This window comes from Mytilus galloprovincialis, chromosome 2, assembly GCF_965363235.1.
Source record: "Mytilus galloprovincialis chromosome 2, xbMytGall1.hap1.1, whole genome shotgun sequence".
NCBI classification, from domain to species: Eukaryota; Metazoa; Mollusca; class Bivalvia; order Mytilida; family Mytilidae; genus Mytilus; species Mytilus galloprovincialis.
Window position 1 is genome coordinate 20112336 of NC_134839.1, and position 23378 is coordinate 20135713.

At 32.7% G+C, this 23378-nt stretch overlaps 1 protein-coding gene across 1 annotated transcript; it reads right to left on the reverse strand.

Moving 5' to 3' along the window:
* Positions 1–11626: 11626 nt before the first annotated feature.
* Positions 11627–15884, reverse strand: LOC143063073 (fibrinogen C domain-containing protein 1-B-like). Its single transcript, XM_076235004.1, has 6 exons — positions 15733–15884; positions 15334–15417; positions 14691–14827; positions 12797–12893; positions 12116–12280; positions 11627–11909 (listed from the first exon to the last, which is right to left on the reverse strand). The coding sequence occupies exons 1-6, from the start codon at positions 15803–15805 to the stop codon at positions 11662–11664; spliced, it is 804 nt and encodes a 267-aa protein (XP_076091119.1). The 5' UTR covers positions 15806–15884; the 3' UTR covers positions 11627–11661.
* Positions 15885–23378: the final 7494 nt, after the last annotated feature.

Sequence of the window (23378 nt, forward strand, 5' to 3'; positions counted from 1 at the left end):
CTCGTCGTGTAGATAATGTTATTACAAATCCGGTAAATACTCTAATTTGGTAGGTCACATTCGTGAAAAGGGAAGGGTATTATAGTTACGACATACGTAACATATCCGATATCATCTGTGAAACGGTTATTCCATAACGGTCAACCAACTCGTGATGACGTCCATTAAAATGACGAAGGGATGATTTCAACTTCACTATTTTGAACTCTTGGTTTAATAGCTTCCTTATGAGTAGCAATCATCTATCAAGAAAATCATGCTAAGAAAAACAAGCCCTGGAATATTGTATCATTTGGGAGATAGATACTCCGTATGGAGGCGCTGCTGGAATATTGCTACATAGAAATGGAAAGTTCACAATTGGGAAGTTGAAATAATCTCTTTTGTCGTATAATTTTATTTTCAAAAGATTCGTTTAACATATTCACCAAATTTTGTATTATTTAGTGAAAGAACATCATTTACGTAAAATTCCTAAGAAGTTCTGTATGAAGTCAGTCTCATAATGATAAAGAAACATGAATAACATGAAAATATGTAACTATTTTATTAAACTATAGTTAAGAAATTTAATTAAATATTCTACCCTCACATGGTACTGACATGCTTTTAACAGAAATATGTTGTTTTTGTTATAATTTTCATTTTGCCTCCTTACATAAATGCAGGCTCTGATGGAAATACAAAATATCATGATGTAAACGTTTACAAATAGTGAAATTATTCTTGGACATAATTATTTTATATTTTCTGTTTATTATTGTCAGGTGTATTGTCACTATGCTGATAGCGCGTTTTATTAAACACCACACACACATAACTTGTACAGGGACAGTTGCAACACATATATAATTGTATTATCCTCATACTTGATATCTTTAAATAAACATTCACACTAGAACGCATATGTTCTGCCAAAAAGAGAATTGTTTGAAATATATAAAAGATATTTTACTGCAAAGCTAAACTAAACTTTTCATTTTTCCGATCTAGTTTTACAAATTTTTAAAGGTGATCATCTGAATTTAATTTGACTTGAAAATTCTAGCGTTCTTCACCAATCAATTAAAACCTCACATTAACCGCAATATAGCAACTACCAAATTACAGTGTGTTTTGTAAGATCAATATAAAATTGAGACAGCTGAAGAGTTTTTAGTAAATTCATAGTTGATTTGAAAAAAGATAAACACATTTGAAAAGGTGTAATTCAACAAATGTTTTCTTTCGCTATTAGTCTTTGTTACATTTGCACTTTTTAAAACTTGGTGCAGAATTTATCCTTGTATGGCATGAGTAAAGTTTTATCCTGTCCATCATTAAAGATAAAATTTCACATGACATTACATTGTATATTAGATAATAACAATCACTGGAAGTTAACCACATTTTCACACCTTTCTGTTCCTTTGTACAAGTTTTAGTAAACAATGTAACCTAAGTATCCAAAATATTCCATAGATACATGAAATAAAAAATGAGTTGTGCATTGAAATATGATATACATGTTTTTGACTCAGAATAGTTTTACTGCAATGAAAAGTAGAATTAATTTGCTACTATTGTCAAATTAAAGGAAATATTTTTTCAACCATTTTTTGTATGGTATGAGTTATGACGCATCACTATTTCATCTTATAAGCTTTATTACAAGATGAACAGTTTTCTTCAAGTTAAGTAGCAACAATAAATACATTTTAAAGTATTTCCAAAGTCACTCAACCTTGAACTGCATGTTACGTATTCAAGTTGTTGTATTGGTGATTTCTTTTATTTAAGAGGTCTTTGGTTTTTAAGGAAAACCACCGAAATGCAAACTCAGCATAGTTAACCATGTCATTAACGTACAATGTAGGTCATGAAGATAAAATAAATCACCGACTATTGGAGACAATTATTGGTAGTCAAGGTCGTTAAACATCCCATTGTTATAAAATATTAAATGCAAATCAGATTCCACTTGTCATATATTATTAATTATCCTTATAATTTGTTTCTTCTGCATGAGATGAGGAAATTCACTTGAAAAGTCAAAGTGATAAAACTCTTAAAAAATAATTTTACTGCAAAAAAGAAATAAAGAAACCTCTTTATTCATCACAATTTTTTGACAAACACTAGGTTATTAATTAATAGTCACTGGGTCGATGCCACTGCTGGTGGATATTTATTTCCCCGAGGGTATCACAAGCCCAGTAGTCAGCATTTATTGTGCTGACATGAATTGTCATTGATATGGTTTTATTCATAAATTAAATTAACTGTTTTTGAATTTTTTGAAATACTAAGGCTTTTCTACCTCAGGCATAGATTACCTTAGCTGTATTTGGCAAAACTTTTAGGAATTTTGGTTCTCAATGCTCTTCAACTTCGTACTTTATTTGGCATTTTAAACTCTTTTGGATTCGAGCGTCACTGATGGGTCTTTTGTGGACGGAACGCGAGTCTGGCGTATATACTAAATTTAGTCCTGGTATCTATGATGAGTTTATTTATAAAATAGTCATTATGGTTAATATACCATCATGGGAATATAACTCAATACATTAAATTTAAAATACTATAAAGAAGAATGTAAAAATATAAAGGTAGATAGATTTTCTAGTAATATTTTTTTTGCAATAAAAACATACTCTATTGCATTATTTAGTTTTAAGCAAGTGCCCTTTATAGCACAATCATGCTATATGCAATGTAGGTTTATATTTAGCCTTATTTCCTCTACTTTAATATACTTGCTGTAGTTTTTCCCGCACTAAGCATGACTTCTTCTCTTGAAAATATCAAGGTGCTTATTTTTTTTTATTGGAATTGTACATGTCACAACAACAAAAAATAATACATTCAAAGATTTTCAAAATTCAAAAAAGCACAGTTTTTGATTTGATAAAGAGAACCATTAAGTACGTTGGAACATAGAAGTTAAGAGATGCATAAAAACCATATGTATTGAAACAAATAAAATCTTGTCGTATCTTATTATGAGATATCTAAACATAATATTTAACATTTTGAAAAATTACAATACAATAACTTAAAATGGTGGGGGCATCGATTGCCAAGTGGTCGAAGTAGTTACTACTGTAATCACTAGCCAGTCAACACTGAGATTGTGAGTTCGAACCCCACTCATTCGGATGCACTCGACTTCAATCTTACTTTACTAGGATTGTCAGTTTTCCTATCAAAGGTCGGTGGTTTTCTCCGGACACTACGGCTTCCTCCACCAATACAAACTTGCCACTCAAATGCGGTGTTTAAAAGTCAAAACACAAAAAATCAAATCAATCTTAAAATAGTAAAAAATATCTAAATTGTTTGTTTTTAGATTTTTCAAAGACCACATGAATTTGATAATGTTGATAATGTTGATGAAAATTTTCAGAATTTTAATTTGTTTCACGTTCTTTTGACTTCAATTCGATTGTTTTGTCTTTGATATAGGATTCAAATAAAATAAATCCCATCTATAAATATAAATAAAGTTGGTATTCTCTTTAATGACTGTGTTCGATGCGTAGCAAAACAAGTTATTGAAAATACATATAATGAATTCATTACACTGGCAATCATATTGTTTATTTCTATTGCAAATTGGCTTGTTATCTACTTTTCTGTATGAACAAATGCAGAGTGCAATACTAACAAGCAAGACCATTAATGCACTAATTCAGATGTTATATCCTACAATGGGATATGATATTACAATAACCCAATTACTATTTGTTTCAGAACTATACTTTGTCCCTGTCAAGGTTTTCCCTCAACTGAATTTCTCATATCAGTCCATGTTTCAGGTGATGAAATATTACAATAGGAAAGACCACAAAAGGAATTGTACCATACGAGAACTAGCTTTTCCTTCCTTTGATCATTGGAAATCGTATTATACCAATTCTTATTTTTTAATTTCTATAATAACAGTATTTTTTTAGAATATTTGATTATTATTATATTAAAATTAAATAAATTGAGTGAATACCAAGTTCTAATTTATTATGAAATAAGTATCTTACATTAGAATACAGTATAATTGTCAAGAGGAAAGGGGATGCAGACTTTGTGGACCAGGGGATCGAATTGATACATCTAAAGTGCTTACTACATGTATCATGTTCTCACCAATGTTGTGAGTTCGAGCTCTGCTTGTGGCACAATGTGTTCAGCACTGGAAGTTTAAACTTTAAAAAGTTAAACGTTAAATAGACAATTAAAGAAAGGTTTGTTTTAAATCATGTCGGTACCGAACTGATAGTAAAATCATCTTGCGTCCAAATCAAATATTACCCACCTGAAAAAGGATCTCTCAAATTCAAATTTGGGTTGTACAAATACCGAGTCACTTCAAAAATAATAAGACCAACAGAAATATGATAGCACAAAGACAAATAAATGTAAACAGTAAAGTTATAAAAAAAGAATAACCCATTTTTGGAAGAACCTTGTACTATTTGTGAAGCAGAAACACAATATTTATCAATTTGGACTTGGTGTTTTCCGATGAACTTTGTTTTTTGAAAAACGGGCGATACGTTCTTTGACAAAACCCTGGCTCCTTGATATTTTAATTCAGACAACGAGTTGGTTGACCGTTAGGGAATAACCGTTTCACAGATGGTATCGTATGTTTTTCTTACTTCGTAACTACAATCCCCTTCCCTTTCATAAATGTGACATACCGAAGACTATTTACCAGCTTTGTTATAACATGAGCACATGTGGAGCAGGATCTGCTTACCCTCCTGGAGCACCTGAGGTCACCCCCAGTTTTTGGTGGGATTCGTGTTGCTTTAGTTTTATATTATGTGTCATGTGTACTATTGTTTGTCTGTTCGTCTTTTTCATTTTAAGTCATGGAGGATCGGGAAAGATTTTGGATAATTTTGGGTGATTGGCGATACTTTGCCAATTAGCACGGATCAAACGTGAAAGGTTAGTAAAGGCGGGATTGTATGTTAAAACAAATGGAACTATTTTGCTGCGCCTCTTCTTTTTGTACTGTAACAGTTCATTGCGGCTGTTATTGTTAGCACGCGCAAACCCCCTTATCTATGTCACATTTCTTAAAAAATCCGCGAAGTTTCTGTAACCGCTGCGGACAGCCTCCTCAGAGGAGCAAATCCGCTTTACTCTGAGAGCTTGACTGTGCGGGATACTTTTTGTACAGTGTTTGGGGTGACAGCTTTGGGAAGAAAGATACTGATGTTTATCTGTAGGTTTACAGTAGAGGACTGTTGATATGACACCGTCCTTTATAGTTGTAGTTGTGTCTAAGAAAGATATCTTAGAGTCGGATATTTCATATGTAAATTTAATTGACTGGTGGGCGTTGTTTGCATGTCTGATAAAAGCATCCAATTATATATATATATATATATTGGGCCTGTATTATGTTTTCAGTTGGGTTTATATGATCCGTTTATCCTATTTCGACTCTTTACAAGAGGCTGTTATAAATTGATGTAAATTGCATGGCCTTCCAAATACTGTTTCGATCCCTAACATCACTGAAGACACATTAATTGTCTAAGTCCGGATATGGTGTACTGAATTTTGCACCTCATGTTTGTGGTATACCATCTTTTCCGCAATTTTTTTGTTCTCTGTTTGATATTAAAATCAATCTTGTTACAACTTATGATCCATTTATTTGGCATTCGCCAATTGCAGTTAGCAAGGTTTAAGAACATCAGTTGTTCAACCTGTTGGTCAAATTCGCTTTGTTAAATATACTTTTCCATCTATCTCAAAAATAGACTTTTCCATATATCTCAAAAATAGACTTTTCCATATATCTCAAAAATAGACTTTTTATCATAATGTTCTTCTATGAAATCAAAAACTGATAAATAAAAAAAATTCCACTCAATCATTTGTGGTGCTAGGCAGATTTCGACCACGCATTTGATTGCATGTATGTTTGGTTTTCAACAAGGAAAAGGTATTTGTTTCAGAATGTTGAAGATGAATTGAAAAAAATAAATATACGCAGATGTTGCTCTGAAATGTTTTACCACTGATGAGAACTAGTATTTAAGATTTCATTTCAACAATGCTAAACGTAAATGTTGAAGGTCAATGTCTAAAGAAGTTGAAGATGCAAACTTGACCAAAACACTACTAACAGAAATTGGTTGAACTTGCATAAACTATGTTTAAGATTTAGATGAGAAATAATACAAGAAAGTTGAGAATGGAAATGTGGAATGTGTCAAAAAGGCAACAACCCGACCACACAGAACAGAAACTGCCAAAGGTCACCAATGGGTCTTCAACACGGCAAGAATATCCTGCACTCAGAGGCGGACTTCAGCTGACCAATATGTAAAAAAATGTTTACATGTACATATTCAGAGAAAAAAATTGACGTCACATTGAACTCAAATCCTATATGAATGAACTAAATATTAAAAAAGAGACTAACAAAGGCCAGAGGATAGTTTAAATATCACCCCTTCCCCTAATACCATTCGCCAATGTGGAATAAATAAACACACAGAAAACCAAACAGTTAAACTAAAAAGAAACAAAGCAAAATGACAATGGTGCACAAAAGGACTACTATCAGTTACTTCCATGCCAGCTCCAGACCTTATTTAAACTAATTAAAGATTATGTTGTCAAAATATAAAAATTAGGCACAATCCCTCCAGCTTTTGGTTGAGTATCATAGTACCATCATACAATATGTGAGAATTACTCTACTCGTGTCATGTCAACAACTGATTTGAGAATAAATGTGTTTATTAACTATGCAAAGACCTTATGAGTGAATCAATATCAATACCTTAATATTCTATTTTTATTGACTTGACAACAGTATCGTAACTATATTGAATTTCCCTCTGAATTAGTTTGTTTAAAGGTTTGGTTACTTTTGAGGTGTAGGTGAATGCCGAAATTGTTTTGCTATGTTAAAAAAAATCATCATAAAAATACTGAACTTCGAAGAAAATTCAAAACGGAAAGTCCCTAATCAAACGGAAAAAATCAAATGATAAAACACATCAAACGGATGGAAAACAACTAACATATTCCTGACTTGGTACAAAATATTATCATAAAAGATGGGATGTGAAATACCTAAGATACCTTGTACCGATTATAAAATTTAGTAAATATTTTGACTAGTTTGTGATATCGAAAACGCTGATGTAACAATTTTTCAGTAATATAGAGATGAGATAATATGTATTTGTAGAGTACTACATTGTATACACAGGAATTTTGAACACCAACTTTACTTCGGTACATCCGGCTAAGCGGCTAATAAATCGAAAAATGATCCCAGTAACTGGTAGACAAAACTATTCTACTGAAAAAACTTAATTAAACATTTAATCCTGATTTCAGGAAAGACTAAATAAAATGGCTACTCTCACGCGTGTCTTAGCAATATCCATTGATTTGTTTGATTCAAGGATGGGAAAGACGGTCAACATTATTCTAGTTTTTATTAAGGTTTTATGGGAATTGATAATACACAAAAAGTAAAAAAATGAACATCAAAATTTAATAAATGACAGGAAATATATTACAACATTTACATATCTAAATATTATTTAAACAAGAGGATAATCTTGTTTCACTCACTTGACCTAAATAAGCTCATTGCTGATTTAAAGGAAACATATAATATTTAAATGATCTTTTGACGAGAAGTCCTTGTTTCAGCAATGACGACCATCTGGGTAGGTTCGCGGGGATATTTGATAGAAAAATCTCTTCATATGTCACAAATCATGTCTTTTAACATCAACTTTAAAACATTATTAATAACATTTCACGATACTTTTGTTGTGTATGTTTCTGAGGGTCGGTTGAAAACTAAAATTTACAATAAGAGATGAGTTCAGCTTGCCAATTGTGAACTTTCCTTTTCTAAGTAGCAACATTCCAGCAGCACCTGCATACGGGGTATATATCTCCCAATTGAGACAATATTTTCATGCGTGCATTTCCTATCATGATTTTCTTGATAGAGGGTTGCTGCTCACAAGGAAGCTATTAAACGAAGAGTTCCAAATGGTAAAGTTGAAATCATCCCTTCGTAAATTTTAGATACGCCATCATGGGTTGGTTGACCGTTATGGAATAACCGTTTCACAAATGATATCGGATATGTTCCTTACGTCGTAACTACAATCCCCTTCCCTTTCATGAATGTGACCTACCGAATTAGACTATTTATCGGATTTGTTATAACATAAGCAACACGAAGGGTTCCCCATGTGGAGCAGGATCTGCTTACCCTTCTGGAGCACCAGAGATTACCCCCTAGGTTTTGGTGGGGTTCGTGTTGCTTATTCTTTAGTTTTCTATGTTGTGTCATGTTTTATATTGTTTGTCTGTTTGTCTTCTTTCATTTTTTATTCAGGCGTTGTCAGTTTATTTTCGATTTATGAGTTTGACTCTGGTATCTTTCGTCCCTCTTTTAAGTATGTTTTTGATTAACGGATCTGGTCATAAGGATTCACAGATCAAATTAATGGAACGAAATATCCTACAGATACTGTTATCTTTTCATTTATTAAACATATAATTAAAACTGGTAGAAAAATATAACCCAGAACAAAATACCATGCTTTTTGTTGGACTACCGGGATAAAAAAAAAAAAAAAGACGAATTGATTTTTTTAATTAAAAAAAATGTGTGGACTTTGAACCGTTTTTTTTTTGTGGACTTTAGCAGAAATCCGATTGTGCACTTTAGTGGACAGTTTGTGGACTTCAGCGGCATTATGGACTTAAGAAGAAATTAGTTGTAGACATAAGCCGTGTTGTAGACTTTAACGGTTCCACAAAGCCACATTGACTTGAAATTTAAGTTTCATTTAACCGCCTCATATCTTCCCATCACTGCTACCATTCTTACACCGAAAAACACGCGTTAATCTCCACTTCAGAAGAACAGTTGATAGTATGTCATGTAGTATTTTTTTTTACAATACTGTAAAGGAACAATCTGTTTCCATAAATTTGTCATAAAAAAGAAAAGACTGAAAAACTATTTTCTTTGAAAACCCAATTGGTGCAAAAACTAGGGATGGTCAAAAGAGGGTATCGCCCAATCGTATGTCGTGCTCACTCAATTAACTTCAAAGTGTTCCCTTTTAGAGCACTTGATATCACCCTCCCTCGGCCCCCTTTTGAGGGGTTCGTGTCTTTACTTTTCAATAAGGTTTTGTGTAATGTTGTTCGTCTTTTGGTCTTTTTTTTTCATTTGCCATGGCGTTGTCACTTTTTTTTCGACTTATGAGTTTTAAACGGTTTCACCTGCTGCATTTGTATGCACCTGTTCTATTCAGGAGCCTATTGTTCAATGGTTGTCGTGTGTTTGTGTAGTTAACAGGTAATACTCTTTTCTCATTTTTATATGGATTAGACCGTTGGTTTACCTGTTTGAATTGTTTAAGGGCTCTTTATATATCAATATTTATAACGGATATAACATATCTAGGACCAGTATTTAAATAATTCAAGAAAATCCTTCGTACTACCAAAATCTGTATAAATGTACTGTTTTAACTGTATTTCTGCTTTGTATCGATCTGATGAGTTAAACCCTTTTCATCTAATTTTTATATTGTCGTCTTATGTTGTACTGTTATATCAATGTTCCATGTGAGAGGGAGGGCTGGCGCTTTCAAAATTGTTTCAACCCACCACATTCTGTATGTGCCTGTCTCTAATAAGGAACCTGCAATTCATTGGTTGTCATTTGTTGCTGTATATCATATTTGTTTTAGGTTCATTTTTTTAAATAAACCAGGCCGTTAGAATTCTAGTTTGAATTATTTAAAAATCGTCATTTCAAGGAGTGTTATAACTGACTTTCCGTTATCGGTTTTACTCTTTGTTGAAGGCGTACAGCGGCCTTTATTTTTTTTCTGTCTCATTTGTTCAAATGGGGAGTGTTGTCTCTGTAAATCTCATTGACAATCATACATCTTCTTTTATGTATGCAAGTGATTTTTTTTTATCTTCCCGAACACTAATTTGCTGTTATTTTCCCGTATGCAGTGACCTTAACGGCGAAACCTCTAGTGAGAAATCGGCCAACACATAGAGCAAGTGCAAAAGAAAAATCGTAAGAAAAATCGTGACGAAAAAATGTAAATAAAAGTGAACTGCCAGGTAAATAGTAACAACTTATTTTTAGAGAACAAGTGTTTTACAAAATATCATTTAGCTAATGTTATGACTGTGTGATGCGCACCTGTATGTGTGTTGTTGTGTCTGTGCTTATCACTCTTGCTTTTAGCATTTATCACTGGCTAGTAGCTTGCTGTGAAAGGAGAGCCGAGTGCGTCAGTCTTTCCTGACAGTTACAGCCTCTCATGCAGTAAGACCTACATGGCCCAGATAAGATCCCCCACGAGAGGATAAATGGAAACTGGGCACCTAACAGGCCCAAGGCAAGACCACAAGGTCTCGGAGGAGGTTTGGCCCCTAGATGCAAGGCATGCTAGGCTCATCGGTGATTGAATATACCCTGGTGTCTGAAACTAAATCCCCAGCTATAAGTAAATAGCCCCACTGCCTTGTGGGTGACTGTGGAAGTAAATGTTATGGAAGACAACCCAGAAAAAGATCCGGACAGATGTAACCGTTAGCAGGGTAATGCAATAATCTACGGGAAGGACTATCTAGATAGAAAATCCGGTCCACCGGAGCGGACCTTAGACGTTGGGCAAACAACCTAGCTCTGTTAAAAAGAGCTTTTTACAGAAACCAGAAACAATTGCTTACACCAGAAAACATCAGTTGTGAAATAAGAAAAAGACGGTGGACATGGATAGGACACAAATTAAGGCTTGAAAGAGACAAGAACAATTATGTAGCACTACAATGGACACCAGAAGGGAAAATAACTAGAGGGAAGCCAAAAACTACATGGAGAAGAACAACAGAGAAAGAAAGAAACCAACAAGTATGGACAAGTTGGAACGTAGCAAGAACAGCGGCAACAGATAGAAATTGGGGAAATAGCAGCGTGGAGGCCTTATGAGACTTCTGGAGCGGAGAGAATTATGGAAAGGTAAGGAATGGGAAAGTTTTTAAAAATACCGAATTATTAGGCATGGAAACTATCTTGTTCATCTTGCAATTGGCTGTATCGTTTCACTTGTTCTTCAAGTGTTCCACTTGCATTGTTTTGATTGTTATTCAATGTCGCGATCCGGTAATCTTCGGCAACAAACTTAAAAGTTGATTAGCTTTCAATCAACAAATCAGTGCTTAAAATATTATTTGTTAATAATACGTTATATATTCGAAATAAATATATAAAACTTGCATTCGGGGCTTAGTTCAATATTCACGTATGCATTGGTTCAGTAATGTCGATAAAATCAGACACCAAACAGTGAAAAACATGCAAAAGTAAAAACCCATAGGAGTCGAAAATATCTATAACAAACGTTTTGGACAAAACGTGCTCCAAACAATTAGGGTTGGTAGTTAGATGCTCAATGGAAATATACTGCAGCATTCATATTAAAAGGTCGAAAGAACACGAAAAACATGTTTGTATTATGAAAGAACAAGATAACCCCTGTGTGTAGCTTTAATTCTTTATGAAAACAAAGTCAGCCATTATTTTAGTGAAAAACTGAAATCAAGGTACATTTGTATTAGTTTTTTATTGATTATTTTTTGCTAGGCCCTCCGAATCATCATACGTGTTGCCTTCAATGAATAGTAATATCCCTTCCAATGACTCCAATTGACACCATTAGCATAATCACTGTGTTTTCCCTTTAGATACTTCCCGTTAAGATTTGAGCTATGACATCTTCTATACCACCATCCGCCTTTATACATCTCAGCACAGTTATGGCCATAAGTATCATTATCTCTATCCCTTGTACTAAATCTATATCCATTATGAGCGCCGAATGAATCACCTGCAAAAAAAATGTGTATGCTTTAAGGATGTACTTAGGCGAAATTAAAAAAATCAAGAATGTAAAATTGATACTTTAAGTCGGAAGAGCATAATTTTATATATGAATTATAAATTATTTTGTATTGTTAATTAGATTTTGGTATCTATATAGTTGTTATAATTATTATTATAATATTCTACTACACTCATTATGAAGTACATTACCTGCGTTTCCGGTGTAACCAGTTACCTCCAGCTTATATCCTGACATCTCGTTTTTAACAACAAATGTATTATAGATGGCATATCGATGGTTATTATCAAAGTCCCACATATCTATCCTCAATTTGTAATATCCTTGTTCTGTCAGTTTGTTCAAATATTCATTCCCTAAAATTTTAATTGCACAACTAACCATCACATTTGCCATTATAAAAAAAAACATGTGTCAGTATTTTTGAAAAAAAATGCATGTTTTTCATAAATTATTAATAACAATAGTGCAACAGTGTAAATATACCGCACACACTCTCTTATTACGCATATCTTTAAAAAGAAAGAAAAATACTGTTATAGAAGTGTAAGAAGTTTAGAATATTTTAATCATTCGAAGCCCTTAGATGTTTTCCTCTATATGCATACATTACAATAGTCGGAGCTAAGTTTAGTTTATTTTTGTTTTTCAATTTTGTTTCAACATTGTAACTGATTTGGAATGCTAACATTTGTTTTTTTTAATTTTAGCGCCAATTAATGGGTCTCATGTTGACAAAACGTGCATTTGGTGTTCTCAAATATGAGCCTGGAATCTTTGAAGCGGTTTTGGATTTGTTTTAAATGTCTGAAAATTAATTTTATATATTTTATTCTGTCAAATAGGCTGTCATCAATTTATATTAAGCTTACCCAACCAGAAATCTTCTTTTAAATTCCCAAAGCCATTTTTATACGACGGCCAGTCTCTGTAGAATCCAACAAAACCATTTGTTCTTCGCTGGAATAACTGTGGAAGAGCATGCCTTTTAAATATTATTTCAGCAATGAATGAAAGGAGTAGGTTCAGTAAGACCCCTTTTTGGTCCCAAAATATAGCAGTTTTAGAAAATTGTGAAAATGTAATCTTTAAGCTATATTTTGGAAAGTAAAATGCTTCTGCTACATAAATATGAGCTGTTTTTACCACATACAATGGATAAATATCGCGTTCTAGCATCATTAAGTCATGATAGATTTCTGAAATCTTCAAAATTTTAGCATTTTGGTTAATTTTTAGACGGTTTCCGTCTAAAATGAAAGTGGCCGCATTCGTGTTCATTCATAATATTGAAATGTAAGTTGTATTTGATGATAATACAAATCATATATAAAGGTTGAGGATGAACACGGATGCGGCCACCTTCATTTTTGACAAAAACCGTCTGAAAAGTGACGTTTTTTGGCATATTTGATAGATTTTTCATATTTAAGCTTGAATCAGAGCGTTTTTAATGACTAAATCACTTAAAATCTTTCACATAAACTAATCGAATCAATTGAAATAGACACTTAAGTGTTTAAAAAGTGTCCAAAAACTTTCGTTAGATGAACCTGAAATTTGAGGCCAAAATCGGCCCTTACCGGACCTACTCCTTTGTCTTCGTTAAATGAATGAGAGAAGTTCTATTACTCAGGGGATACTTGTTACATCTACTGTGTGTTCAACAATAAATTATGCTTCTACTTTCATGTCTAAAAACAGCTGAACAAACTCGTAGTGTGTTTGTGTTGATGAAATTATTTTTACACACAAAACACTCTGTTTACGAATCAAGGGCTAAAAATATAGTTACAGGGAAGATAAAGACGTTGCTAACGTATATGCATCATTCAATTATTCGCGATGTCAAACTTTTTAGAGAACATGCACTTCAAGGCTAATTTTTATCATTAGATTAAAAACGATTGCATTGACCCCCCTTTAAAAAATAACATTTGAAACTTGTTTGTATGCAAATCATCGAAAAATATCACCATCGAATCAAAACTGTATCGTACGCTGTTCCCGGACATTGGTTGTTGTTTATCATAAGGGCAACAGTAGTTTACCGCTGTTCAATAGTCAAAATAAAAAAAAAATCTGGGTAACAAACTAAAACCGAGGGAAACAACGGAACAATAGAAACACTGAACTGTAACAGAAACAAACGCATTGATAGAAACAAACTGTAGATAACAATTGCCATATATCATACTGATATAATTAATTTAATGATTTTCGGAAATAATTTTCATTTTCTTTTGTATCCTTTCTAAACCATTCATCAAAACTTCAGAGAGGGACGAAAGATACCGAAAATAAACTGACAACGCCATGGCTAAAAATTAAATGATAAACAGACAAACAATAGGAGACAGAGAAGGGCTGTGTTCTCAAAACACCAGATATCTTTCCCTTATGCTTGCTAATGAATATCTTAGGCTTAGTTCATAAATTTATGGTCTGTTTCCTTTGAATATGTGGATGTTTGTGACATGATCCAAAGCAGTTCTTATTTTTTGGATTGCTGTCTTCTTTCTCTCTTTCTTCACGATTCTATGGCATTGTTGTTGCATATTAAAATGAATCATGTTATCACCGTACAATTGTACTTATATCGGGATTTTTTTATTATACATCTCTGGTTTAAATAAGATAAAACTATTACAGTCTATAATTTTTTTGAATTAATTACATAAACATAAACATAATCAATATATTTTCAATTTTAAAACGGAATTTCGTATACGGCACAACTTTCTATATATATATATATTTACGAACCGTCCAACCACCCCCGAAACTCTTCATATCACAATAGACATTGAAACCGGAAGTTCCATCTGGATATATTTTATATACTCCACTTTTATTTTCTGACTTTCTCAATTCACCACAGTCGGAAGGTCGAGCGCCAAAACCTATATAGTATATAAAAATTAAAAATAAAGATGATAGTACTCTTAAATATGTCATATTTTATCAATTTCATAATTAAGAAACAAAGGTTTCAATCCGCTCTAGCAAAGTTGAACATGAATGCAGTTTGTTATTCTGCTTACTTCCTTATTGGTCATATAATATAGTTACGCTTACCTGACGAAACAAATTTTTAAGTTCGCCGGTTCCTGATGAAAAAAAAAGAAAGAAAAAAAAAAGCTATTTAGAGGCACGAAATGTATTATGCGTTTAGTTCATTTTCAAATGACAAATAATTTTGTTTTTTAACAGCTTGCCAAAACTGTTGATTTAAAGTAAACTATTTTTGAAGACGGAGAACATTTTTTATCCGTAAAGTTCAATTTATCTTTTTTTTAATACCTATGGTTCAAGCAAGAATATTTTTTTTATAATGTTTGACAGAACCTTGACAGAACCGACCCAAATAAACACATGTGCAAGATTCGTTTTAATTGTAGTACATTACCTGTGGAAGAAGACACTAAGCACTGATTCGTAGTTTCTGTGATAAGATTAGCAACTTTGTCGGCTACGTCCCTGACACATTTCTCTATAATAAATATATGAAGACATCTTATTTCAATTTCAACAAAATAGATATGTTAGAAATGAACTCGAAAACTTTAAACAATATTGATGTAAAGCTGCAAAACAATGTTTTCGTTGCAGAAAATTTTCAATAAAATTGTCATAGAAAAATAAAATTTCAAACGTGTTTTTTAGAATGTGTAATGGTTTTTTACATCATATACGAATATGGAATAATAACTTGGTACTTTTTTTAATTTTGTTTTCTTTGTAAATATGTTCGTTGATTTCAAATCAATTTGATCATCAAATCAAACATTATAGTGCAATTTCCTACCTTTGTTTATTTCCTTGCCATAGCTTTGAACAAAAGAGAGAAGAAAGGCAGTTAACAATAAGTCCATATGCATTCTATTCCGATATTGATTGCAAAACTTAACAAATACATGTGAATATCACTACTACTATTTTGACTACATATACTGCCATGTAATTATATTATAGACTTTTACAAATGTTGCTGCGTGATGTATGTAATACGAGAGGCATCGTTTTCCTGATCATTAAATCGACTGAAATCAGTCTTTCTCAAAACAGGTTTGGCATTCTAAAACATTCTTATATGTTTTACATGTCATTGACTCTTCATAGAACTAGGTTAATTCGATACATGTACCAATGAAAAAAAGATGAGTTTGGAAATGAAAAGTCGGACTAAAAATCCGAAAACAAAATAACCTTCAACAAAATTGGTTGTAATATTTATTCGTATTTTAGCACTTCAAATGTAAGTAAAAAATAAGTACGAAAGGAAAATAATCCATGTGGCACCGTTAAAGTCGACAATTCATCTAAGGTCCACAACACCGATAAAGTTCACAACAATTTTCTGCTAATTTAAAAGTCCAATAACTTTCCGCTTAAGTCTACAAAATAAGCTCCATTAAAGTCCACACAATTTTCTATTTAATAAAAACAATTGCGCCTTTTATTAACCCGGTAATGTGATAATAAGCATGGTCTTTTGTTCTTGAAATTCAATTCTTATCAGTTTGAATTATGTTTGATAAATGATAAGATTACAGTCGATTTTAACCCCATAAATTAGATCTTTGTGTTGTAATTTTCTGTGAATCGAACAGGCAACGTTTATGAAAGCTTGCACCCATTGGTGCAACCACTAGGAATGCACTATCACATCTTGTGCTCACTCAAATCAACACCATATTGTTCTCTTTTAGAGCCATTGATATCACCCCTCCGTCGGCCCTCTTTTGGTGGCTTTGTGTTGTTCAGGTTTTTGTTTTCTATGTTAATAACATTGTTTTGTGTAATGTTTTTCGTCTTTGGGTCTTGTTATGGTGCTGTCATTTTATTTTCGACTTAAAAGTTTTACGTTTAAATCTGAAGTAATTGTATGCACATGTTCTAATTCAGGAGCCTGTTGTTCAGTGATTGTCGTTTGTTGGTGTATTGAACAGATGATACTCGTTTCTCATTTTATATATATAAGACCTTTGGGGCCCTTTATATATCAATCTTTATAACGGACATAGTTTTAACATATTGAGGACCCTCCTTTTTTGAGTGAATATTTTAATAATTCTAGAAAATCATCCTTCGTATAACCAAATTCTGTATAAACGTACTGCTATGTATCGATCTGATGAGTTAAACCATTTTCATGTAATGTTTATTTTTTCTTCTTATGTAGTACTGTTACACCATTGTCACAGGCTAGGGGAGGGCTGGAGCGCCTTCAAAATCATTTAAATTCACCACATTTTGTATTTGTCTGTCCAAATAAAGAGCCTGTAATTGGTAGTCGTTTGTTGCTGTATATCATATTTTTTTTCGGTTTATTGTTTTGTAAATAAATCAGGCCGTTAGAAACGTTCGTTTGAATTGTTTAAAAAAAAAGTCATATTCGGTGAGTTTTATCCCCGACAATGCGGTAATGGTTTAACATTTTGTTGCAGGCGTACGTTGACCTTAAGTTGTTAATATCTGTCTCGTTTGGTCACATGTGGAGAGTTGTTTGTGTCTTATTGGCAATCATACCACATTTTTTTTTGTATGCAAGTGAATTTTTGATTATTTGTCAATATCACGATCCGTGGCATTCGGCAACAAACTTACAGGGTTTAGTTTAACATTCATGTATGCATTGGTTCAGTAATGTCGATTACATTATAATTACAAGAAACTTGACTCGTATAAAATTCATGAGGGGAAAAAGTAAAATCACAAAAATAATGAACTTCGAGGAAAATTCAAAACGGAAAGTCCCTGACCAAATGGCAAAATCAAAAGCTCAAACACTTCAAAGGAAAGGATAACAACTGTCATATTCCTGACTTGGTACAGGCCTTTTCCCATGTAGGAAATGGTGAATTGAACCTGGTTTTCTAGCTAGCTAAACTAGTCACTTGTATGACAGTCGCATCATCAAAAGAGTACGAAAACAAACAGCAAGATAAATGAAAACCATTCAAAAAATAAAAAAGCCGTAGAAGTCGAAAAATATCCATTACAAAAGTGTTGGACAGAACGTGCTCCAGACAAATAGGGTTCGTAGTGTGTAGCTTTTATTCTTTAAGAGAATAAATTTCGCCATTATTTTAGTGAAAAACTGAAATCAAGGTACATTTGTATTAGTTTTTTTATTGATTAATTTTTGCTATGCCTCGCGCTCCGAATCATCATACGTGTTGCCTTCAATGAATAGTTATATCCCTTCCAATGACTCCAATTGACACCAATAGCATGATCACTGTGTTTTCCCTTTAGGTTCTTCCCGTTAATATTCGAGCTATGACACTTACTATACCACGATCCTCCCTTATACATCTCAGCACAGTTATGGCGGTAAGAATCATTATCTCTATCCCTTGTAGTAAATTTATATCCATTATGAACACCGAATGAATCACCTGCATAAAATAAAATGTTGATGCCATAGCTTGTATATTACATTACAGGGAGATAACTCTGTAAAAGTCAGCTGAATGTTTTAACTATGTTCTATTGATAAGGAAGTATTAAGCTTCCAAATTATTTAAATTAGTATTTATCAAACTGCAATACATCCAATGAATTTTTTCCGTTAGAGTTGGTCAAAGTAATAATTTTAAATTTTATGAAATTAAAACGAGCCAACTTACTTTTCGTCAAAGTGTTTGGTACCACCTTTACTACCTAGTTGGTGTCTGAAAAATGATTTTCAAACAAATATATTATGCATTTATACAAACCTATACCGTATTTCTGTTGAATAGTTTTAACTGATAATATAACGTTAATGAAGTACACATTGTCGCGATCACTATATGTATTACTATCATTATCAATACTATCCCCTTAAAAAGCATATACAAGATTTCAATATGTGAGCAATAGAAAAGAATTGCTGTTTAAATGTTAATAACGAAGAAAATAAAAAATATATTATGTAATTATACAAACCTGTACCGTATTCCTGCTGAATATTTTCTAACTGACAATATAACGTTAAGGTCGTTACAGGTAAAAATTGTAGTGTACACTATAATTACAATTATTATCACTATTATCCTCTTTTGAACATATACAAGATTACAATATGTGAGCAATAGGAAAGAATTGCTGTTTAAATGTTAATAACGAAGAAAATAAAAAAAAAAGAAATAAGAAGGTCATTGAGGGCCATAATGTAGTTCGTTTAATACATTTAAAAATGAAAGTAAAGAGCAAATTGGGACAATCGAGAATGTAGTGTTTTAATGTAGGGAATGATCATTTAAATTTGGGTTGGGTAGGGGTATCGTTTACTCCTCATTCCAAATATGTTGTTCGTATCACGCAATTAGCGATTCCCCCCCCCCCCCAATTTTCAAAGCTGAATATCTCAATCAAAAATATAATTATTCCTTATCCGTGCTGAATATATTTTTTTTTTGTATTGTTAATTAGATTTTCAGTATCCATATAGTTGTTATAATTATTATTATGATATTCTATTTAAATTATCATGAAATACATATGTACATTACATGTACCTGCATTGCCTGTGTAATTAGCTACTTCCAGTTTGTATCCTGACATCTCGTTGTTAACAAAAATGTATTGTAGATAGCATATCGATGGTTATTATCAAAATCCCACATATCTATGCGCAATATGTAATGTCCTTATTCTGTTAGTTTGTTCAAATATTCATTCCCTATGTATTGTAAAAGTTGCGCAATTTATTGTCACATTACAATAACAAATAGTGTTTCAATTTCGGACCCAGAAGGAGATTCCGGGGTTGAAACCCCCTTTTCGGTTGATATATTTTTATATATTAAACAAGTGTGGACACATATGAGTGTGGATAGTATGTTTGGATGTTTGACAGTGTCTTATGACAAAAGGAGTTCTATGTTTTTCCTATATGGTGTTATTAGTTGTGTTAAACGATGACAAACAATCTGAGCATTAGGAGTGTTGTTTATTTATTATCTAGTTTTTATGTCATTTCAGGGCCTTTTATAGATGATTATGCGGAATTGGCTTTGCTCATTGTTGATGGCCTTACAGTGACCTGTAGTTGTTAATTTCTGTGTCATTTTGGTCTCTTGTGGAGAATTATCTCATTGGCAATCATACCATATCTTTTTTTATATGTATTTGCTTACTATTTGTATGGTTCTATTTATATTACTTTGTGGAGAATCGTCAGTATCATTAGTAAACAAAATTGTTAAAAGGTCGAATTGTTCCTCGGATTAGAATACATTTATTGGTTTTTAGTAATGACACTGCCTGACAAGATGATAGGGGCTAGATGAGCTAGGAAGTAAACTTCTGTGCGGATTTTTATCAATCCTTTGATAATATTTCCTCCAAAGCTGGTCGAGGCAAAAAAAAATTGACAAATATGAAAATGATTTCACCAAAAGAACTTTTTTTAGCATGCTTCAAAGACTCAAAACTGCTCCAAAAGTAATCTAAAAGAATCTCAAGCATGTCAAGTGGATATTATCAACATCTACTTAATTAGTCTTAATATGTCTAAATATCTAAAAAGTTATAGTATTCAAAAGGTATTGCAAAATTATTCTCTTTTCATTTTTGTTTGTTATATAGATACAAATATAAGTGATACATGTACCACAAATACAGTATTTGTTGTGGTATGAAAGTGTAGTAATTAACATGTACTGTTATAATGTTAATTCACACAAATTTATTAGAAATAAATAATTGAATAAAAAATGTTGAACATGTACAATGAAACATAGTTTTAGAAATCAATTAGGCCAGATAGGCCTTATAATTTTTTTTAAACATAATCGAATGACCATTTACACTCAGGACCAAGTCATCAGTTGGCAGTACAGATGTATTAAAACAACCTAGCATCATATTGCTAGTAGCGGGAGTAGCATTGTCGGGTAAATTTGTTCTTTTTATAAAATTTGGTCAAAGGACATATAATGTTTGGTTCAAATCGATATATGCTTTTTATCTCCCTATTACTTACATTGAAGAAAGAGGTGATACTACTTTGACAAATCCTTGTACATGAGAGTTGTCTGTCAAATCTTTATTTCACAAAGAATGAATTGCATAACAATGAACTGAGCTCAAAGCAAAGTACTTTAATAATACACTTAGACAAAGAGCTAAATCCAGTGATATACTTTGTACTGCAGGTTCTTCATGAACATCCATTGACCAAAACCATATCTCAATAAAATCCAATACTACATGGTTGGATCAGAAGTCCTGAAAAAGACATGTTTTTTTTTTATCGTATTTTAAGTATGCACAGGTTAAAACTTTCTTGTGGTATAATCATTCAGTATCTAGCAACTATCAATTTGCTTCATGCACAAATTGATATAGGTTGAGCGCTCCTCTGTTGGAAATAAGAACACACCTCCTGGCTACACCTAATTTAAGTCAACTGATGAAGAAACATTCAAAACTATAAAATGTTATCCAAGACTTTTCAGTGTCTATTTACCATTGCCACTGAAACAGTGATATGTTTGTACACATATATAAGACCAAAACTCATATTCGGTCTTTACTACATCTTCATTCCCCAAGTCATTTTCAAATTTTCCAAATTTAGCTATATTTAAGCTAACTACTCCTCACACACATGTATAGATTATCAGTTTTTCTACACATGAGTATCGTGAGATATTTGCTAGTGAGCCGCAATGAATATTTTTAGCGAGTGAGCCCAGCTAATGAGCTAAAATGAATCAAATTGTGTACTCAGTCAGAGTTGTTGATATTTTAAGGTATCTTTACAAAGAAAACCTGCAAATCTCAGTGGCAATTCAGCACTTTTCATAAAGGGGTGGCCTCTGACTTTCCAAAGGGCTGCCCACTCCTGTCAAGCTTTGACAATTTCCTATATAATCAACTAAATTTTTCCCACCAATAGGAGGTTCTAGGGGGCAGACCCCCTCCCCCCTTTTCGTTGGAAAAATTTTGTTGATTATATAGGGAATCACTGAAGCATGACTGGAGCGGGCCCAACCTTATGAAAAGTTCTGGATCTGCCACTGCCACCCCCTGGGTCTGTCTATGCATCTGTTTATGGTTCTGCGTAATAGTACCAATACTGTTTTTTTCACCTTCCTTACTTGGCCCTAGACAGTTGCTTATCTGGTTAAGGTTCTATCACCAGCTTTTCTTAGACTAGAGATTTCATGCGTACAAATTAAACCGGACCTCAAACGCATGTACTACAGACGAAAAGAGACAAATAATTTTATATAATAACCTTGAGTTTACTTCGAATACTGATATGCAAACCAAAAAACAGACACAAAAATATCATAAAATAGCGATTGAAAGATTGATCATGTTGATTGCACTTTGAATGTATAGTTCAGACTGAGACACGTGTTATATGAAGAGCTGGTTTGTTTACAAATAATAATGTCACGTGATCACTCACTGACGTCACAATTTGCATCGATCTTGCAGTACACTAGACAGTTCGCTCAAACAGTACCCATTATCATGCAAAGCAAATGTGATTGGTTATCAAATAATACAGAAATAATGCATGTACAGTTTTAGAAGAAATTAGTTCATCAAATAGATTAGATTTTCACTTTTGACACGAATAGGTCGGGTTGACATTTCTGTCATCTGGGATAATATTGAGATAAATGGGATTAAACTGACCGTCAAAGATGTCTAGAGAAGCACATCTGGAGAACTTTAACATAAATAAGCCATACTAACCAAAATTACTCTATATTAATAAACCCTATATACATGATATATGACCCATATATGTCAGTGAAATTTCACAATGATTACGATAAACAATTTTGATATTGACATTGATGCTGGTCACGGTTAAATTGGCGCAAAAAATATTCTTACTCCTATTGCTTTACGTAATAAAGTTTGTATAGAATTGAATTTGACTGAAGTTCAGCATACAAAAAAACGTGGATATGCAGAAGCATGACAATATATTACTGATAAAGTCTGTATATATTTCTGTAAACGAAGTTGCCTGTATACTTCACTTGAGCGAAAGAATATCTCTATTTGTGAATCGGTTTATTAACCCTTTGAACCCAGGGTCGAAGTTCAAGATGTTAACATATTAACGGAAATTTTTTGGGTTGCTTTTACATCATTGAGGCCATCTATTTTCATTGCCGGGTTTCACATATTTCAAATGGAATTATAGAAAAAATAGAATGTTGTTAGCAGAATCAAAACAGAAAATGATGAACACTTGATTATTTTTAGCAATACATAAATTGAATTGAGGGTCTGTGTATTCACATTATTTGTAAAACTCTCCTTAATTATTCCTGTGAAGCGTGTGCTTTACATCGAGGCTTGCTATGCTTTACATCGACGCCACAGTGCTTCAACCAATCAGGGAATGTTTTTTTGGGGCATTCGACCTATTCTAACTCAGATTTTTGCACATTTTAATCCAAATTATAGAAAAATGGATAATTGTTAGTA

Bases quoted from the DNA above. Each gene is read 5' to 3' on its own strand.
- LOC143063073 (XM_076235004.1), bottom strand. From the start codon at position 15,805: ATGCATATGGACTTATTGTTAACTGCCTTTCTTCTCTCTTTTGTTCAA. The intron at 15,418-15,732 runs GTAGGAAATTGC...TATTTATTATAG, and splicing joins TGGCAAGGAAATAAACAAAG to AGAAATGTGTCAGGGACGTA. The intron at 14,828-15,333 runs GTAATGTACTAC...TATACTATATAG, and splicing joins CTTAGTGTCTTCTTCCACAG to GTTTTGGCGCTCGACCTTCC.